The 15,483-nt window shown below is 42.1% G+C and overlaps 2 protein-coding genes and 1 non-coding gene across 7 annotated transcripts in view; 1 reads left to right on the top strand and 2 right to left on the bottom strand.

Moving 5' to 3' along the window:
* LOC144989004 (NLR family CARD domain-containing protein 3-like) overlaps positions 1-15,483 on the top strand; it is a 195,453-nt gene that overhangs the window by 48,461 nt on the left and 131,509 nt on the right. The window lies entirely within an intron of this gene.
* Positions 1-15,483, bottom strand: part of LOC144988999 (NLR family CARD domain-containing protein 3-like) — a 292,143-nt gene that overhangs the window by 262,224 nt on the left and 14,436 nt on the right. For 3 of the 5 annotated variants that reach the window (XM_078940588.1, XM_078940589.1, XM_078940602.1), the window contains exon 11: positions 11,429-11,605. In XM_078940588.1, coding sequence (XP_078796714.1) covers positions 11,429-11,605 — 177 coding nt within the window. Of the gene's footprint in view, positions 1-1,427; positions 7,210-7,525; positions 7,700-11,428; positions 11,606-15,483 lie in introns of those variants that run through there. The other 2 variants (XM_078940606.1, XM_078940607.1) reach the window with 2 other exon arrangements.
* Positions 3,242-3,449, bottom strand: LOC144990736 (small nucleolar RNA U3). Its single transcript, XR_013654691.1, has one exon. It is a non-coding gene; the product is annotated as a small nucleolar RNA U3 (small nucleolar RNA).

Below are 15,483 nucleotides of genomic sequence, written 5' to 3'. Positions count from 1 at the left end.
CGCGCTGAAGTCCAACAAATCTCTACACAAATGGTTTATCTGCAGAATTTTACCAGGCATTCTCTAATAATTTTGCTCCGTTCCTACAACAAACGTTTCTAGAAAGTATAGAAAAAAATGCTCTCCCTTCAACACTTTCTCAAGGTCTAATAACTCTCATTCCAAAACCAAATAAAGACATACTCTTAATTGAAAACTGGAGACCCATCTGCTTGCTTAATTGTGATTATAAAATTATGGCTTTAATATTTGCTAATAGAATCAAAAAAGTTTTAGAGTTCATCATCGATGAAACGCAGTCAGGTTTCATGAAAAATAGGCATATCTCTAATAATATCAGATTGGTGCTAGATCTACTTGATTACTCTGATTTGGTGCCTGATGACAGCTTTATTCTTTTCCTAGACTTTTATAAAGCATTCGACACAATCGAACACCAATTTATTTTCAACTCATTAAAATTATTCGGCTTTGGAGATTTTTTCTGTAATGCTGTTAGAACTTTATATTCGAATGGTAACAGCTCTATAAAAATGAGACATGGCTCCACCCCTAGATTTGACCTAAAACGAGGCATTCGCCAAGGTTGCCCAATCTCACCATATCTGTTTCTTCTCTGCACTCAAATCCTAACAAACCACATTTGTTCTAGTAATGTGCAGGGCATTACCATAGCTGGCAAAGAGCTTATCATTAGCCAATTGGCTGATGACACTACACTCTTTTTAAAAAACTCAAGCCAGATTCCTCTAATCTTAGACGTAATTAATATTTTTTCTCAAACTTCTGGTTTAACATTAAACGTAAACAAATGTGAATTACTAGCTATTAAAGACTGCTCAGTTGATGTTATCTGCACGGTCCCTGTTATACAAGAAATTAAGTACTTGGGTATTCTAATTAATAAAAATCAAAAACAAAGATGTTCATCTAACTTTACTCCAATCATACAGAAAACCAAAAAGAAGCTTAATCAATGGCTACAAAGGGACTTATCCTTAAGAGGTAGAGTACTGCTAACCAAAGCAGAAGGAATCTCCCGTCTAACTTATGTTGCCATCTGCTTACACCTTGACAACAACATTTGTAAAGAAATTGATCGCACACTTCTTAATTTTATCTGGAAAAATCGAACGCATTACAGAAGAAAATCTGTCTTTATGAATGACTATGAATCAGGTGGACTTAACTTTCTAGACTTTAACTCTCTCAATAATACTTTTCAAATTAATTGGGCCAAAAAATTTTTGAAGAACCCCACCTCTATCTGGAACATCATACCATTTCAGATTTTCTCCCGTTTTGAAGGCTTTAAATTTATTTTAAATTGTCACTATAATGTTGAGAAACTCCCCACAAAACTCTCATCCTTCCATAAGCAGGTTCTCTTAGCATGGAACCTTCTTTACAAACATAATTTTTCTCCACACAAGTACATCATCTGGAACAACAGAGATATTTTATACAAAAATACATCGCTCTATTTAGAGACCTGGATCCAGAATGGGATCCTACTGGTGGCTCAACTATTTAATAAGGAGGGGCAGCTGTTAAACTATAACGAATTCCTATCACAGTATAATTTACCTATTACTTTACAAGAGTTTTCAATGGTGCAGAAGGCTATCCCCTCAGGAATAGTAATGTTATTTAAGAACACTGATAATTTGATACCTAATGAAAATACAATATCCAACGCGGATGAGTCACCGGTAGGAAAAATATGCTTCTCTAATGGGCGTACTACTAATATAAAAATACGCAGATTATTTCAAAAGATTTATACCTCTCCCCCGTATATTTTAAATTATTGGAATCAATTTGTTCCAGATATCAACTGGAAAGCAGTCTGGACGATCCCTCATAAGTATTTAATAATAAATAAGGTAAAAGAAGTATCCTTTAAAATTCTCCATAAAATTTACCCTGCCAAACATTACATGATAAAATTTAAAAAAGATATTAATACTGATTGTAGTTTCTGTGGAGATCACCCAGAAACAGTAACTCATCTTTTCTGGCACTGTTTGTCCACACGGAGATTTTGGAAGGAGTTCAGTAGTTTCATCATTATTCATGTCTTCAAAGATTTCTCCCTGAAATGGGAAAATGTATTACTTTGTTTTTTCAGGACCCCCAAAAAACAAAAGGTTTTTTTATATAATTAATTTATTAATTCTTCTGGCAAAATTCTACATACATAAATGTAAATTTACTAATAAAACACCATACTTCCCACAATTCATTAAAGATGTAACTTTTTACATAAAATCAATATCCTTTTCCTCCAACAAAAAGGCTCTCAGAACTATTGAAATTTGTAACTCTGTGCAAATATTTAATGAATCGACTCCCCTGGCTGTTTAACATTATTTGTGTTGTATGTATATTGATTGTATGTTGTATGCTGCATTGATTGTTCTTCATGTTGTATACTTGCATTTGTTCAATAAAGTTATAAAACAAAAAAAAAGCTGCAGTTCAGCCTTCAGGAAGAAAAGTTTAGACCAATAATTACAGAAATAAAAGATAAAAAATGATTTTTTATAAATCTGAAAGTCACCAAAGTGTTTAACAAACTTTTTTACAAAGTGAAAAGGTGAAATGTTTGTGTGTTGGAAGTCCCAACCTGACAGATGAGCAGAATAATAAGGCAGGCAAAGCCGTAACACTGCCCCCTGGTGGACAGGAACTCAGCAGTGCAGCTTCAGGATGGAGTGGCTTCCAACAGATCAGATCAACGTTCTGCTCTCTGCTAAAGAGGCAGAACGTCTCCTTCTAAGAAGAATCCAGAGTTCCTGATCACAAACATCAACTGAAGCCCAAATCAGAGCTGATCAGACTGCATGGAGCCCAAGCTCCAGAAAAGAGGAGAGAAGAAGAAGAAGAAGTCGTCCACATGAAGCTTCACCTTAGAGGAAAAGAGGAGCTGCTGAACTAAAGTACTCGAGTACTGAGGAAGACTTTCAACCTCTGATGGATTCTGTAGAACATCTGGAACTAGAATGTAGAAAGTGCTTCAGTTCCATCAGCTGTCAGTCTGCAGCAGCTTCATCTGCTGCCTCCATCCTCTCTCTGTGAGTCTCTGCAGAGTTTCTCTGCAGCAACAATGACAAAGACTGAAGCTGCTGTGCTGCCCTCTAGTGGCAAACATGGCATCTGCAGCACACATTTCTACTTGGTTGCTTTCTGCTTTCATAGAAAGAAACAACAAATATTTAATCTTAATACAAACCAACAGTCCACTCAGACAATGTTTCCTCCCTCAGTGTCACATCCAGAAACACTGAACAGTCTTCATCAGTGAAGAAGATTCTCATCTTCTCACCAGCTTCCTGCTCTGAAGGAAACATCTTCATCATCATCATCATGGACAGCCAGACCAACCTCTGTAGAAACACAATCCTCTAGTTCCAGACTAAAGAAATGATCCCTGAAAGTAGAGTCTTAGTGAGTTCTGGATGTTGTTTGTCCTCTTCTGTCTGCAGACAGGAACTCCTGCTCCTGGTCTCGGGTCACGACTCTCCTATTCAAAAGTGTCCTCTTTGTTTTTCATGAACATGAATACATTTCTGTTCAGCTGCGTCCACACGGACCGCCTCTCTTTCACCGCGTGGATAATTCTCTGCTCGCCGTCTGTCCACAAATGTGTTCCTGAGCTGGACGCCGCCTGTGGGCGGAGCTTCCAGCTAATGTTTTCAGCCTGATGGCCACATGGAGCGGTGTCTGTGTTTCTGTCATTTCCACTGCATGAAGACACGGATGATGCTGAGAGGTCAGGTTTCTGGATGATGAAGAGTTCTCCAGAATCATGGGGAATCACGTCTCCATGTCTGGATCCTTCAGATTCTCTCCGTTCAGTCATCTTCTCTCCTGATGAGTCTGAAAGACGGACGCTTCCGCCGTCTCTATGAAGGACTTTGAAGGCTTGCTGTCCCATGTTAACCCCAGAGGAAAACTACAAACCAGAATCAAATCAGGGAGCTTTTTCTGATGGTCTCCATGGAAACCAGAAAGCTAAAGTTCAGGAGATGATCAGGCTGTTTTTCCATCAGCAGCAGCTCTCTGTCTGGCCGCCAGCTCTCCTCCTGGAGCCGCATAGCCAGATCAATGCTCCAGCTCCATGGGCCCTGCAGCAGACTGAAGGGTGAAGCCGCCTTTGGCCAATAGCAGGCAGGACGCTTCCTGAAACCCCGCTGCCCCCAGAGGGAACCAGCAGGTGAAGAGAATGAATGGAAGTTCAGGAGAACCATGGATCCATTCACTAGATTGATGTGTTTTCTACCCGCTGTCACTCAAACCGTCACGCTGCTGCCAGACCTTCACGCCGCCCACCGCTCAAATGGCGCCGCAGGACCTCAGATGGCGTCTGTACCATTGACTTAACATTGAAAGTGGCCACGCCCACCGCTCAAATGGCGCCGCAGGACCTCAGATGGCGTCTGTACTGGAAGGAATTATTATTATAAGAAAAAAACAAATTCAAAGTTAGTTGTTAGTTTTTACCTCTGATAATCCTAAAATGTCTGCTTTTATTGTGAAAAACCGTTTCCAAAGTGGATCCAGGAGCTAAATGGAGCTGAGAGTCTGGATGGAGTAGAAACTGGTTTCTCTCTAAATGGGAACATTTCTTCTTCTCCTCATCCAAACCCCAGTTGTTGCCGGGTAGACTTTCAGGAATGTTCCCGTTTCTGAAACATGGATTTCTTTCTGGAAGACGCCATTTTTGTCCCTAAATGTTGGATTCAGTGTGAATTCCAGTCCCACTCCCAGCATTCCTGCTCCTCTTTAGCTCCTCCTCTTCCTCCTGATCAAAGTTTGAAGCCCAGAGCCAAAAGTGCGTCTGCAGCTGCTTCTGCTCCAGCAGCCGCTCCCTCTGCTCCTCCTGCCTCTCCTCCTCTGGGAGCTCCTGCATCCTCCTGACTCCTCCCTGTCCTCCAGCATCATCAGGAGGCTTTCAAAAGGCTTTCTGGAAGGTTCCAAAGCAGAAAGCTTCATCCTTTGAAGATGGAGGAAGACTCCAACACTGACAGACAGACAGACAGGAAGTCTCCTGGTTTTTCTGCTTCAGAAGGTTTCTGGGAAACTGCAGAGTTTTCTTTGTGGAGCTAAAGAGCTGCTGTCAGTCTGCTTTGGTCCATCAGGAATGAAGGTCAGGACTGAGAGGAACCTGAAGAAAGTGACTCTTCATCATCTGCTGCTGAAGAAGACAGAGGAAGATCCACTGTGAGAGCAGCTGCAGAAAGCTTTCTGCTGTTTTTCTCCTCTGAGAGAGTTTGGAGTTCCCAGCAGTTTGAGTGGAGCTGAATCAGCAGAGCTGAAACAGACGTTCTTCTGCTCCCATTCAGCATGAACGGACAGATCCACTGAAGGCCTGAAGGCCTGAAGCTCTGGCTTCCAACACGTCTGCATGGATCCAAGCGTGTGCAGTGTGTGCTGACATGCTGTTCTCTGAGGAACATGTTGGTGTCTGACTGGATCTGAGGACACAAACAGCTGCTGACATCTGAGAGGGTCAAGCTGCAGAGTGGCTCCTCAAAGCTCACGTCTCTGCTGCTTCTGTCTGGATCCACCACTAAAAGGACTGTCCAGAGTCGGTCCTGATCCGGTTCCAGTCTTTCTGGCTCCAACTTCTCTTTGCTGTCAGGAAGCCTTCATGTTCTCTGCCTTCCTCACATTTCTGTCTTCTCTCTGGGCTTGAAGCCCAAAAGGAGCTGAAAGCTGCTGACTTCAGTCTGATCCCATGTTCTGGATCATCCGTGTTCCTGAAACACGCTGCTGGAGCCGTGATCAGAGGAACCGGAGAACTTCCCAGAACATGCAGACACATGTGGAACTGTTCTGATCATCTGTGTGTGTTGACAGTGAAGGGGAGCTTTGTCTTTGAAAAACCTTTATTGACTCTGACAGAGTTTCAGCTTGAATCCATGTGGTTTTCATTCTTCCATTGAAGTGGTCTCCAGAAACTAAAGATCTGCTGAATCAATGCTCCTCTGAGAACTTTGGAGCTTTTCTCTGCATCTGTTCCACACTTGAATGTGCAGAAGATCAAAGCGCCGGACGCTCTGAGCTTCAGCGTTCCAGTCAGCAGCTGCTGAACCAAAGCCAGCAGCAGGTGAGGATCTGGGCCTCAAAGCAAACGGACAGAAAGATGAATGGAAGAAGGGATGGAGTCCCAGTGTTGAAGACATCAGCTGGAGAAGCTCTGAGGCTCTTTCAGCGCTGCTGCTTTCCAGCAAACCAAGCAAACTGCAGCATCTGTGATCTGAGAGGCTGTTGGTGAAGAAGAGCATCATCAGCATAGAACTGTGGGCCCTTTGGGTTCAGAAGAACAGCTTCATGATGTGGAAAGAATCTGTGTCCTTCAACAGCTCCAGAAGATCCCAAACATGGAAACTGGAAGCAGTTTGGATTCCGGTTTCTTCCTGAACTTTGAGGATCCAAATGCTGAACATGGAAGCTGACAGATAATGCAGCAGACTTTACCAATGTGCTGAGAACACTAGAACATCCACAGAAGAAGAAAACACTGTTCTAGTGGAACATCTACAACTTCTGTCCATGAATCAGAGGAACTGCAGGAAGATGACTCCTCCCACTTTGGGTTTGGTCAAATGTAGAAAAGTAATCAGCACAGCTCAGGGATCTGGAGCTCCATTCATGCATGGAGTTAAGGAGAACTCCTCTTTGAGCAAAAAGCTGCTCTAGTTTCTCCAGCAATCCTCAATCTGAAAAAAAGACAATGATAAACTTTAAAAGCAAATCCCGTTTTCTTTCATTCTAGGATGGAAAGTCCAGGAAGAATAATTTGGACCTGAAGATGCTTTGAAGACAGCTTCATGAACAGAGAAACAGACATCGGCTGACAGGAAGAATGACATCAGTTACTATGGCAACACAAGAGACAAGAAGCAGAAGAGTTCCCAACACCCCAAGTTAGAATGAGAAGAGGAAGTGCAGTTCTCCATCAGTCCACCGGGGGAGCTGCAGCACCATAACTGTCCACTTGATGCTGAGAGAGACAGTGGAGCTGATCTCAGATCAGTTCCTGCTGCAGCTCTGACACTCATCTCCACTTCCTCTGATTCCTCCATCACTCTGCTCTCCACCTCCCAGGAACACCGTCCAGTCACAACATCTCTGCAGACCAGCTGCTGCTTCTGCTCCTCTCTGCTCCTCCAGGAGGAACATCAGACTCTTTAGGGCCACCTGCAGAGAGAAAGTGTAGAGACAGAGATGAAGGAGTGTCTGCTGATCCTGGTCTGTCAGTCAGTGATGCAGCACAGCAGCAGAAAGAGCAGCAGGAGCTTCAGTCCTGTTCAGAGCAGCAGCTTCCTGTCATCTTCACCTGTTGGAGCTTCTGCTGCTCTGATTGGCTGACTGTTGTCCTGAAGCCTGTCATCATTCTCCTCAGAGCTTCACTGAGAAGCTGCAGCTTCACAGGAAACTCTGCATCTTTGCTCTCAGACTAACTTTAGGACCAAACATCTGGAAGCAGCTGGACTGACTCCAACCCTCTACTGACCTCAGAGTCTGCAGTTTGGAGTTTGGACTCTCCACCAGATCCTGGAGCTGCTGAACATCTGAAGACTTAAGGTTGTTGAAGCTCATGTCCAGTTTTGTCAGGTGGGACGGGTTGGACTTCAGAGCTGAGACCAGAGCATCACAGCTGATCTTTGACAACCTGCAGTTCTCCAACCTGAATCCAGAAGAAAGAGTTGAGTTTAAAGACAAAGTTCCTGTTTTTCATCCTTCACTTCTTCTAAAGAGTTCAGAGCTGAAGAAGATCAGAAAGTTTAGAAAAAGTCCAAAGATGTGAAGCAACAGCAGCAGATCAGAAGAGTCCAGCAGAAGCAGAGAAGAAGAACATTCAGGAACATTCAGGACAACATGCAGCTGCTTCAGGAAAGAAGTCCAGATGTGTGAAAGTCAAACATCAGCCTGTGGCTGCATCCAAACCAACTGATGTTTCTGCAGCAACAGCAGAAAAAGTCCACTTCCTCTTTCTGCTCAGCTCTTCTCCAAACAGCACTGAATCATGGGAGAATCTCAGCAGCAGGATGCTGGAAAGTCTTCCTCCCAGTTTTCAGGAGATGATCTTCCAGTCCTTCTCTGCTGCAGCCCTTCAAGCAGAGACTTTCAGCTCCAACAGATCAAAACAGAGAGAAGAAGGAAGTGATGAGGAAGAGTCAGCAGCAAATGTTGGACATTGATCCCTGATCAAGCATGACTTCAACTCTGAATGAAGAGTCAGAAGCTGCTGGGAGCTTTGATGTGAGCAGAGAACAAGCAGCTGCAGGAAGAAAAGAAGAAGAAGTTCTGCAAAAGATGAGAAATGAAGTTCAAACAGACGAGGAATTGAAATGTCATTGATCATCAGGAATTATTCATGACTAAATGTTTACAATCCAATAGATTTAAAGCTTCCATTTCAAAAATGTCTGATTAAATTGTATTTCTTCATCTTGAATCCTAAATAGTAAACTTCATTTTCAAATGATCACATTGCAGAAAAACAGCTGAAAAAGTATTTAGTTCTCCTCTGAAAGCATTTCCTGACATCTCTAAACTGTAAAGGGGCCTTGAAAAGAATGAGGATCCACGGGGCCCAAAATGTCTAAATGTGGCTCTAAAGAGGAGCTGCTGATGGTTCTGCTGCTAGTCTAAACCAGGGCTCACCAACATGGCGTCTGTGGGCACCAGGTGGCCCCCCAGGACCACATCAGTGGCCCCCCAGGGGCACATCAGTGGCCCCCCAGGGGCACATCAGTGGCCTGCAGGCCTGTTCTAAAAATAGCTCCATTTAAAGTTTACTTTCATTGTGTTGCTCTTCTGTTTGATTCCAACTTGTATTTATACAGATTTCAAAATGACAATCTCTTCAAATATGGTCATTCTACAGTGTATCCATCATCTGAGTTTACAGTTATACAGTCATCTTCCTGGTTTCACATAAACTGATTGAGATTCTGTGTTCATTTCTAAGGAAGGAGGTTGGAGATGAAAAACATTCCGGTCTGTCAGCTTCCAACAGCTGCTTCCAGCTGTTCCGCGTGGATTTGATTTTTAAACAAGGCTAATGTTTTTAGCCCGAGTTAACCTCTGTTGGGAGCTGCAAGAACTCTGGCTTCTTCCAGCTCCGTTCTTTCACAAAAAAAGCACCAACCACACGGATTAAAAATAAAACAATGAGCGAACAGGCGCTTCATAATATTCATAACATTAATAAAAGCATCTTTGAAGATCGTCTCGTAGATTACTGAGCTGCTGCATAAATGTATATGACAACTAAGTTTCCTCTTCCAGTATTTTCAACACTACTGTGAAAGTGTGACCATGTGAATGTTTGTTCTAATGGGAAAAGTTTTTCTGATCCCATGTACACGGTTGGATTTGAATCCCACCATTGATCCCATCAAGATATTTGCACATGTAACACGGTTGCCAACTCAGGCCATTGTATTTTTTTTTTTCCTTTCCTTCCTCATCTGTTACGTGTGTACGACGTTCCTTGCGTGCCATGGGTCATGTGACCGCGACCACCCAATCAGTAAGCTTTATAAGCCGCTACCCCGGAAGCTATCACATTCCATGACAGCAGAGCCGGATTAAGATGCTACGGGTATGTTTAGTTTCGGTTTCACTTTTTAACGTTGTTCGGTTATGTTCTAATCTTTGGATATGATCAATTGTTTTGTAGGAGCCAACTGCCAGTATAACACGCCGCGAATAAGCAGCATATTTGGTGCACTTAGTCACAATCGGTGAGTTTAAACTTCTTCTTTTAGTTGTTGGTTAGCTTAGCATTTGCCTCCCTCATTGAATGAGGTGGACTGATTAGCAGCTGCTATCTATGCCAAAGTTCTGTTTTGTTTTCTGTTAACGTAACCACACTGATTATTAATCTTTTATTTTGGCTTTCCTTTTTTTTCCTTTGGTGTATTATGCACTTAAATGCACTTTAGATTGAAATTCATGAATTGACTTATGATGATGAACTGTATTGATTATGAATTGTACAATGTTAGTACTTTAAAATGAGATTCATTTACCAAACTGCAATACAATTATGGTTCTATTGATATTTAACTTGGAGTTTGTGTGTGCACACAGTTTAATGTTAGAACCCTACGGGTCATGTTCTTTATCCAGGCCATAGGGATTGATGGCGAGCTAAGTCCGAACCTGAAACCAAGCGCTGGAGCTCTCTGAAGGAATTACCTCCTCCCTGTCATTCAGCCCAGGCTGGTAGGAGGCTCCTGTAGCCTAATGACTCATTTAATCAATGCACCTGCATTCGTCCTACAACCCAGAGACACAAAGACTTTCAATCACTTCCCATCACTGAACACTAACCTCTGGATTCAACTATTTCTGTCTGGGTCGCATGGACAATACATGAGCTGATGATATTGAGTCGGATACGACGGATCACTCACTGAACCGTCCATCTGTATATAATCTCTGTAAAGGATCTCCTGGAATAATTTGGAATATTCTCTTTTGTAATATTGGTGTATGGTGTATGTTTATGTGTGTGGCTAATAATACATGGTACTGTTTATAGCAAACCTACAGTCTCCAGTCTCTGCCTCCTCTCTCCCTGAGCCGTCCCTGTTCTTCTGACTGTAGTCCATAATAGACATGCTACACACATGCTGAATTTAACACAGTTGTGTCTTTAGTTGAATGGAAATGTCTAATCTTCAGTCAGTGAACTTTCAATGACACTTCTTTTAGGTTCATGTCCATCAGTTGTTTGCAGCTTTTCATTGTATTCATGAAGTGTTGAACTCTGTTCTAAATGTCCTTTGGTTGTCTTTGAGTTGAACTTTTTAGGTTTCAGCATTTTTAGTCTGCAGAAAACTTTTCTGAATCCAAAGTTCCAAAAAAGTCATTTTTTAGTGTCAGTTTTTCATTTCTAGTGGTAAATGAATCTGCAGTCATTTCTGGTTTCAGTGACTGAATGGTGCTCTGACCAAAGAACACTTTGTGTGTTTTTGTTGTTCTAGGGACATTCAAAGGAAGTGTCTGTTCTAGATTCAATATTTAAAGATCTTTTCAAACTTTTTTCTTCAAATACATTTGATGTAGAATCCTTTGAATGGTTTTCTGAAAACTGGAAGCTGAAACTAATTTGGACGCCAACTTGAACTTTCTACAGGCCGATCTGTGAACATTTTTCTGACATGAAATGGATCCGTGTTCTAAAATAGGTTGGAGATCCTGATTTACAAGATCCTGATTGAAACAGATCAGTTTCTATCAACCATCAGAACAATCAATTCAATTGATGAAGAAAATCTGAACCAATCATCAGTTTGTTTCAAACACGGCTGTAGACAGAAAATCTTCCAGTGAAACATCAGAAAGTTCTTCACCTGATCCGTTCTTCTCATCCTTCAGGGAGTTCAGCTTCTTTACTGACCTCAGAGTCTGCAGTCTGCAGTCTGGACTCTCCAGAAAACCACACAGATGAACAACTCCTGAATCCTGCAGGTTCTGGTTGTCGCTCAGGTCCAGTTCTGTCAGATTAGACGGGTTTTTCTTCAGATCTGAGACCAGAACTTTACAGCTGATCTCTGACAAACTGCAGTACATCAACCTGCAATCAGACAGAAAAGTGTGTTCAGGAGCAGTAATGCAGCTGGAGGTCCAGGAACTTGGTCCATTCAGTCAGGTGGGACCCGCCCTGATGACAGACTGACAGATGACATTTTCACTGTTTGCTCATTTCTTTGGGATTTGGACCCAAAAACATGATCACTAGACTAGAAATGACTTGAAATGGAGTTAAAAACAGATGAGGAATTGAAATGTCATTGATATTCAGGAATTATTCAGGACTAAATATTTACAATCCAATAGATTTAAAGCTTCCATTTAAAAAATGTCTGATTCCAAAAACTAAAGACACATGCTGTGTCCAAATTCCAGCCCTGTGAGGACGGAGGACTATGAGGACGGAGGACTGTGTCTCTGATTCGGGGGAGGAGTTTAACAGGAAACAAGATGGAAATGGGGGGGGGGGGGGGGGGGGGTCGGTCAGGACTCAGGGAGGAGGAGACAGAGATGTGACTCTACTTGGCAGATGTTCATCATTTATTCTGTTGATTCATATTCCAAGTCAGTCTGCAAACAACTAAATATCCTCTCATCACTACACAAACAGCACAAACTGACCTGCTGTCAATCAAATAAAGTCCATAAAACAATAAAATTGAGTTTGTCATCATGAACATAAACTCCTATAATATAATAGAATTCAATCTGTTTTAGTGCAGGAATATCTAGTGTCCTGAATTCTAGAAGCAATTCTAACATCATGATCACTACTTTTTATTTAAACGGTGAATATGACGTCATTGATTTCAAAAAATGAAAATCTAACAGATGAGTGTTTAGTGATGATCATTTATGAATCCACTGATTTCAGAAGATAAAAACCTGATGGTTTGTCTTCTTTTATGCACCTTTTATGAGTCTGACATAAAGTGAATTACTATTATTATGAAAAAAAATACATTTAAATACTTTTTTTTGGAACAAAAGTGTGAATAATTCCCCAACCTAAACTATAAAACCCTCCAATTTAGTGGAAATGTATCAAATAAATGACAGCAGTTCTCCTAAAACATAAATGTCTCCTTTTAGTCTATCTAAACTGCTGGTAGTCTAAACCAGGGCTCACCAACATGGCGTCTGTGGGCACTAGGTGGCCCCCCCGGCCACATAAGTGCCCCCCCAGGGCCACATAAGTGCCCCCCCAGGGCCACATAAGTGCCCCCCCAGGGCCACATAAGTGGCACCCAAGGGCCACATAAGTGGCCTGCAGGCCTGTTCTAAAAATAGCTCCATTTAAAGTTTACTTTCATTGTGTTGCTGTTCTGTTTGAATCAAACTTGTATTTCTATAGATTTCAAATGACAATCTCTTCAAATATGGTCATTCTACAGTGTATCCATCATCTGAGTTTACAGTTAGACAGTCATCTTCCTGGTTTCACATAAACTGATTGAGATTCTGTGTTCATTTCTAAGGAAGGAGGTTGGAGATGAAAAACATTCCGGTCTGTCAGCTTCCAACTGCTGCTTCCAGCTGTTCCTGAATCTTTGACAGAAGTTTGTGTCTGCATGGAGAAATGACAACAGCTGACTCAGAAACGGCTGGAAAACATCCTGAAATGCTGAAGAAGATCATAAAGAACTCTGGACTGAGGAGCTGAGCTGGACACATAAATCACTGCAGCATCTGTGGTTCTGAACTGAAGGAGGAACCATGGACTCCTGGTTTCTCTGAACTGAAGGAGGAACCATGGACTCCTGGTTTTTCTGAACTGATGGAGGAACCATGGACTCCTGGTTTGTCTGAACTGAAGGAGGAACCACGGACTCCTGGTTTGTCTGAACTGAAGGAGGAACCATGGACTCCTGGTTTCTCTGAACTGAAGGAGGAACCATGGACTCCTGGTTTTTCTGAACTGATGGAGGAACCATGGACTCCTGGTTTGTCTGAACTGAAGGAGGAACCACGGACTCCTGGTTTGTCTGAACTGAAGGAGGAACCATGGACTCCTGGTTTGTCTGAACTGAAGGAGGAACCATGGACTCCTGGTTTTTCTGAACTGATGGAGGAACCATGGACTCCTGGTTTTTCTGAACTGAAGGAGGAACCATGGACTCCTGGTTTTTCTGAACTGATGGAGGAACCATGGACTCCTGGTTTGTCTGAACTGAAGGAGGAACCATGGACTCCTGGTTTCTCTGAACTGAAGGAGGAACCATGGACTCCTGGTTTCAGACAGAGACACAGAGAGACTCTCCTACTACGGTTCAGTCAGTTTCTCTGAAGAAATCAATCAAACTCTTTATGCTGATCAATCAAATGTTCTCTACGTTTTCATAAATGTTTCTCAGAGCATCAGAAATGAAGGTTTTTGATGAGGAAGGATCAATGATGGACATTCTTCATTCAACCATCACTAAAGCTGAGCCAGACATCCCATAATGCATCATTCATCCCAGCGTTCTGTGCTAAAGTGATGCTTTGAGCACGTGATGACTCCCACTGTGGAACCATCAGCAACATTTTCTCTGGATCTACAGAGACTTTCCCTCTGAGAGTCGCTGCTGAAAGACATTGTTTCTGCATCTGAGACAAAGCGGAAGAAAAGTGACGTCACAAACAGACTTGGACTAAAACTAACAAAGATCCCAGACGCTGTCAGAGAAACATGGCAGAGTCATGGAAAAGAGGATTAAAATGTGTTCAATCATACATGTAGAAGTTAGAATCTGAGTAAAAACGCTGCAGATTTAGTCTTTAGTTCAAAATGTGATTTAAATATATGTACGTTGATTTTTATTTATCATGACATCATTGATAATCATGGTGCAACATAATGACAATGAGACATTTTTGTATGAAATGTAGAGATGTGAGGATCATCTGATATGGAACCATTACTGAGATTAATAAAGGGATGAATATTAATGTCTGGTTGGTCTGATTGGTCAAATGCATAAAGGGATTTATTTGATTCATTAAAAGCTTAAAGCTGTCATAAGTTTGTTTTAACACATTTAAGGTTTACCATTTATTGTGATTTTCACCGTCTTTTGTGATCTGCGGATTGCAGAGCTGGATATTCAATAACGATACATTTGTGGTATATTGTGCAGGAATAACATAGAGTTTATTTCCTCTTTATGCAACAATGTTTTTTTAACTAAACATTTGACTTTATACATTTTCCATTTTGAAAAGTAAAATACATGAAGAAAGAAGTTATTTAAAGAAAAATAAACAGCAATGTTTTGACATATTTCTGTCATGATGTCAATATAAAACACATTAAATAAACGTTTGAGTTCATCAAATCATCCAGAGTCTCTGCTTCGACAGTGAAAGCTGCGTCTGAATCTGACACCAGTGTTTCCATCTCTGACAGTTTGAAGCCAAAGCCCCTCCCCCGCCTCTCTACCTGCTTTTCACCTGTTCACCTGTTCATGTCCTCTGAGATCCCCCCCCCCCCCGTTCTCCTCAGTGTTTTCTACACAGAGTGAAAAATACGATCACCATAGCAACAGGTTGAGACGATAGTCGTGGCGCTCTGGCGCAGATTTAATTAATTTTACGTGCGCTGCGTACCGTCTAACAATAGCCCCGCCCCCCGTGCACACAAATAGCCAGACAGACCTCTCCTCTTCAGTGGACCCGGGACTCGTTCAATACCGGGGATCGGTACCCATCCCTAGTTACAGCTGATTCTGCTGCTCCCAAAGTTCCTTTTTCTCATGCCGAACCCCCCCCCCCCCCCCCCCCCCCACGTTTACATGGACTGCGTTTACAAGCTGCGTTTACATGGACAACAGTAATCAGGAAGAACGCCTGATCTGAAGAAAATGCGTCACGTAAACACGCCGTTCAGAATAGTCTGCCCCATCAGACTCTTTGGGATCAACATGTCTTTCCGATGGAGAT

The sequence above is a fragment of the Oryzias latipes genome, chromosome 2 (genome assembly GCF_053564925.1).
Source record: "Oryzias latipes strain Hd-rR chromosome 2, Olatipes_Hd-rR_3.1".
NCBI lineage: Eukaryota > Metazoa > Chordata > Actinopteri > Beloniformes > Adrianichthyidae > Oryzias > Oryzias latipes.
The sequence above is the reverse complement of the archived record's forward strand: the minus strand, read 5'-3'. Positions and strand labels throughout refer to the sequence as shown.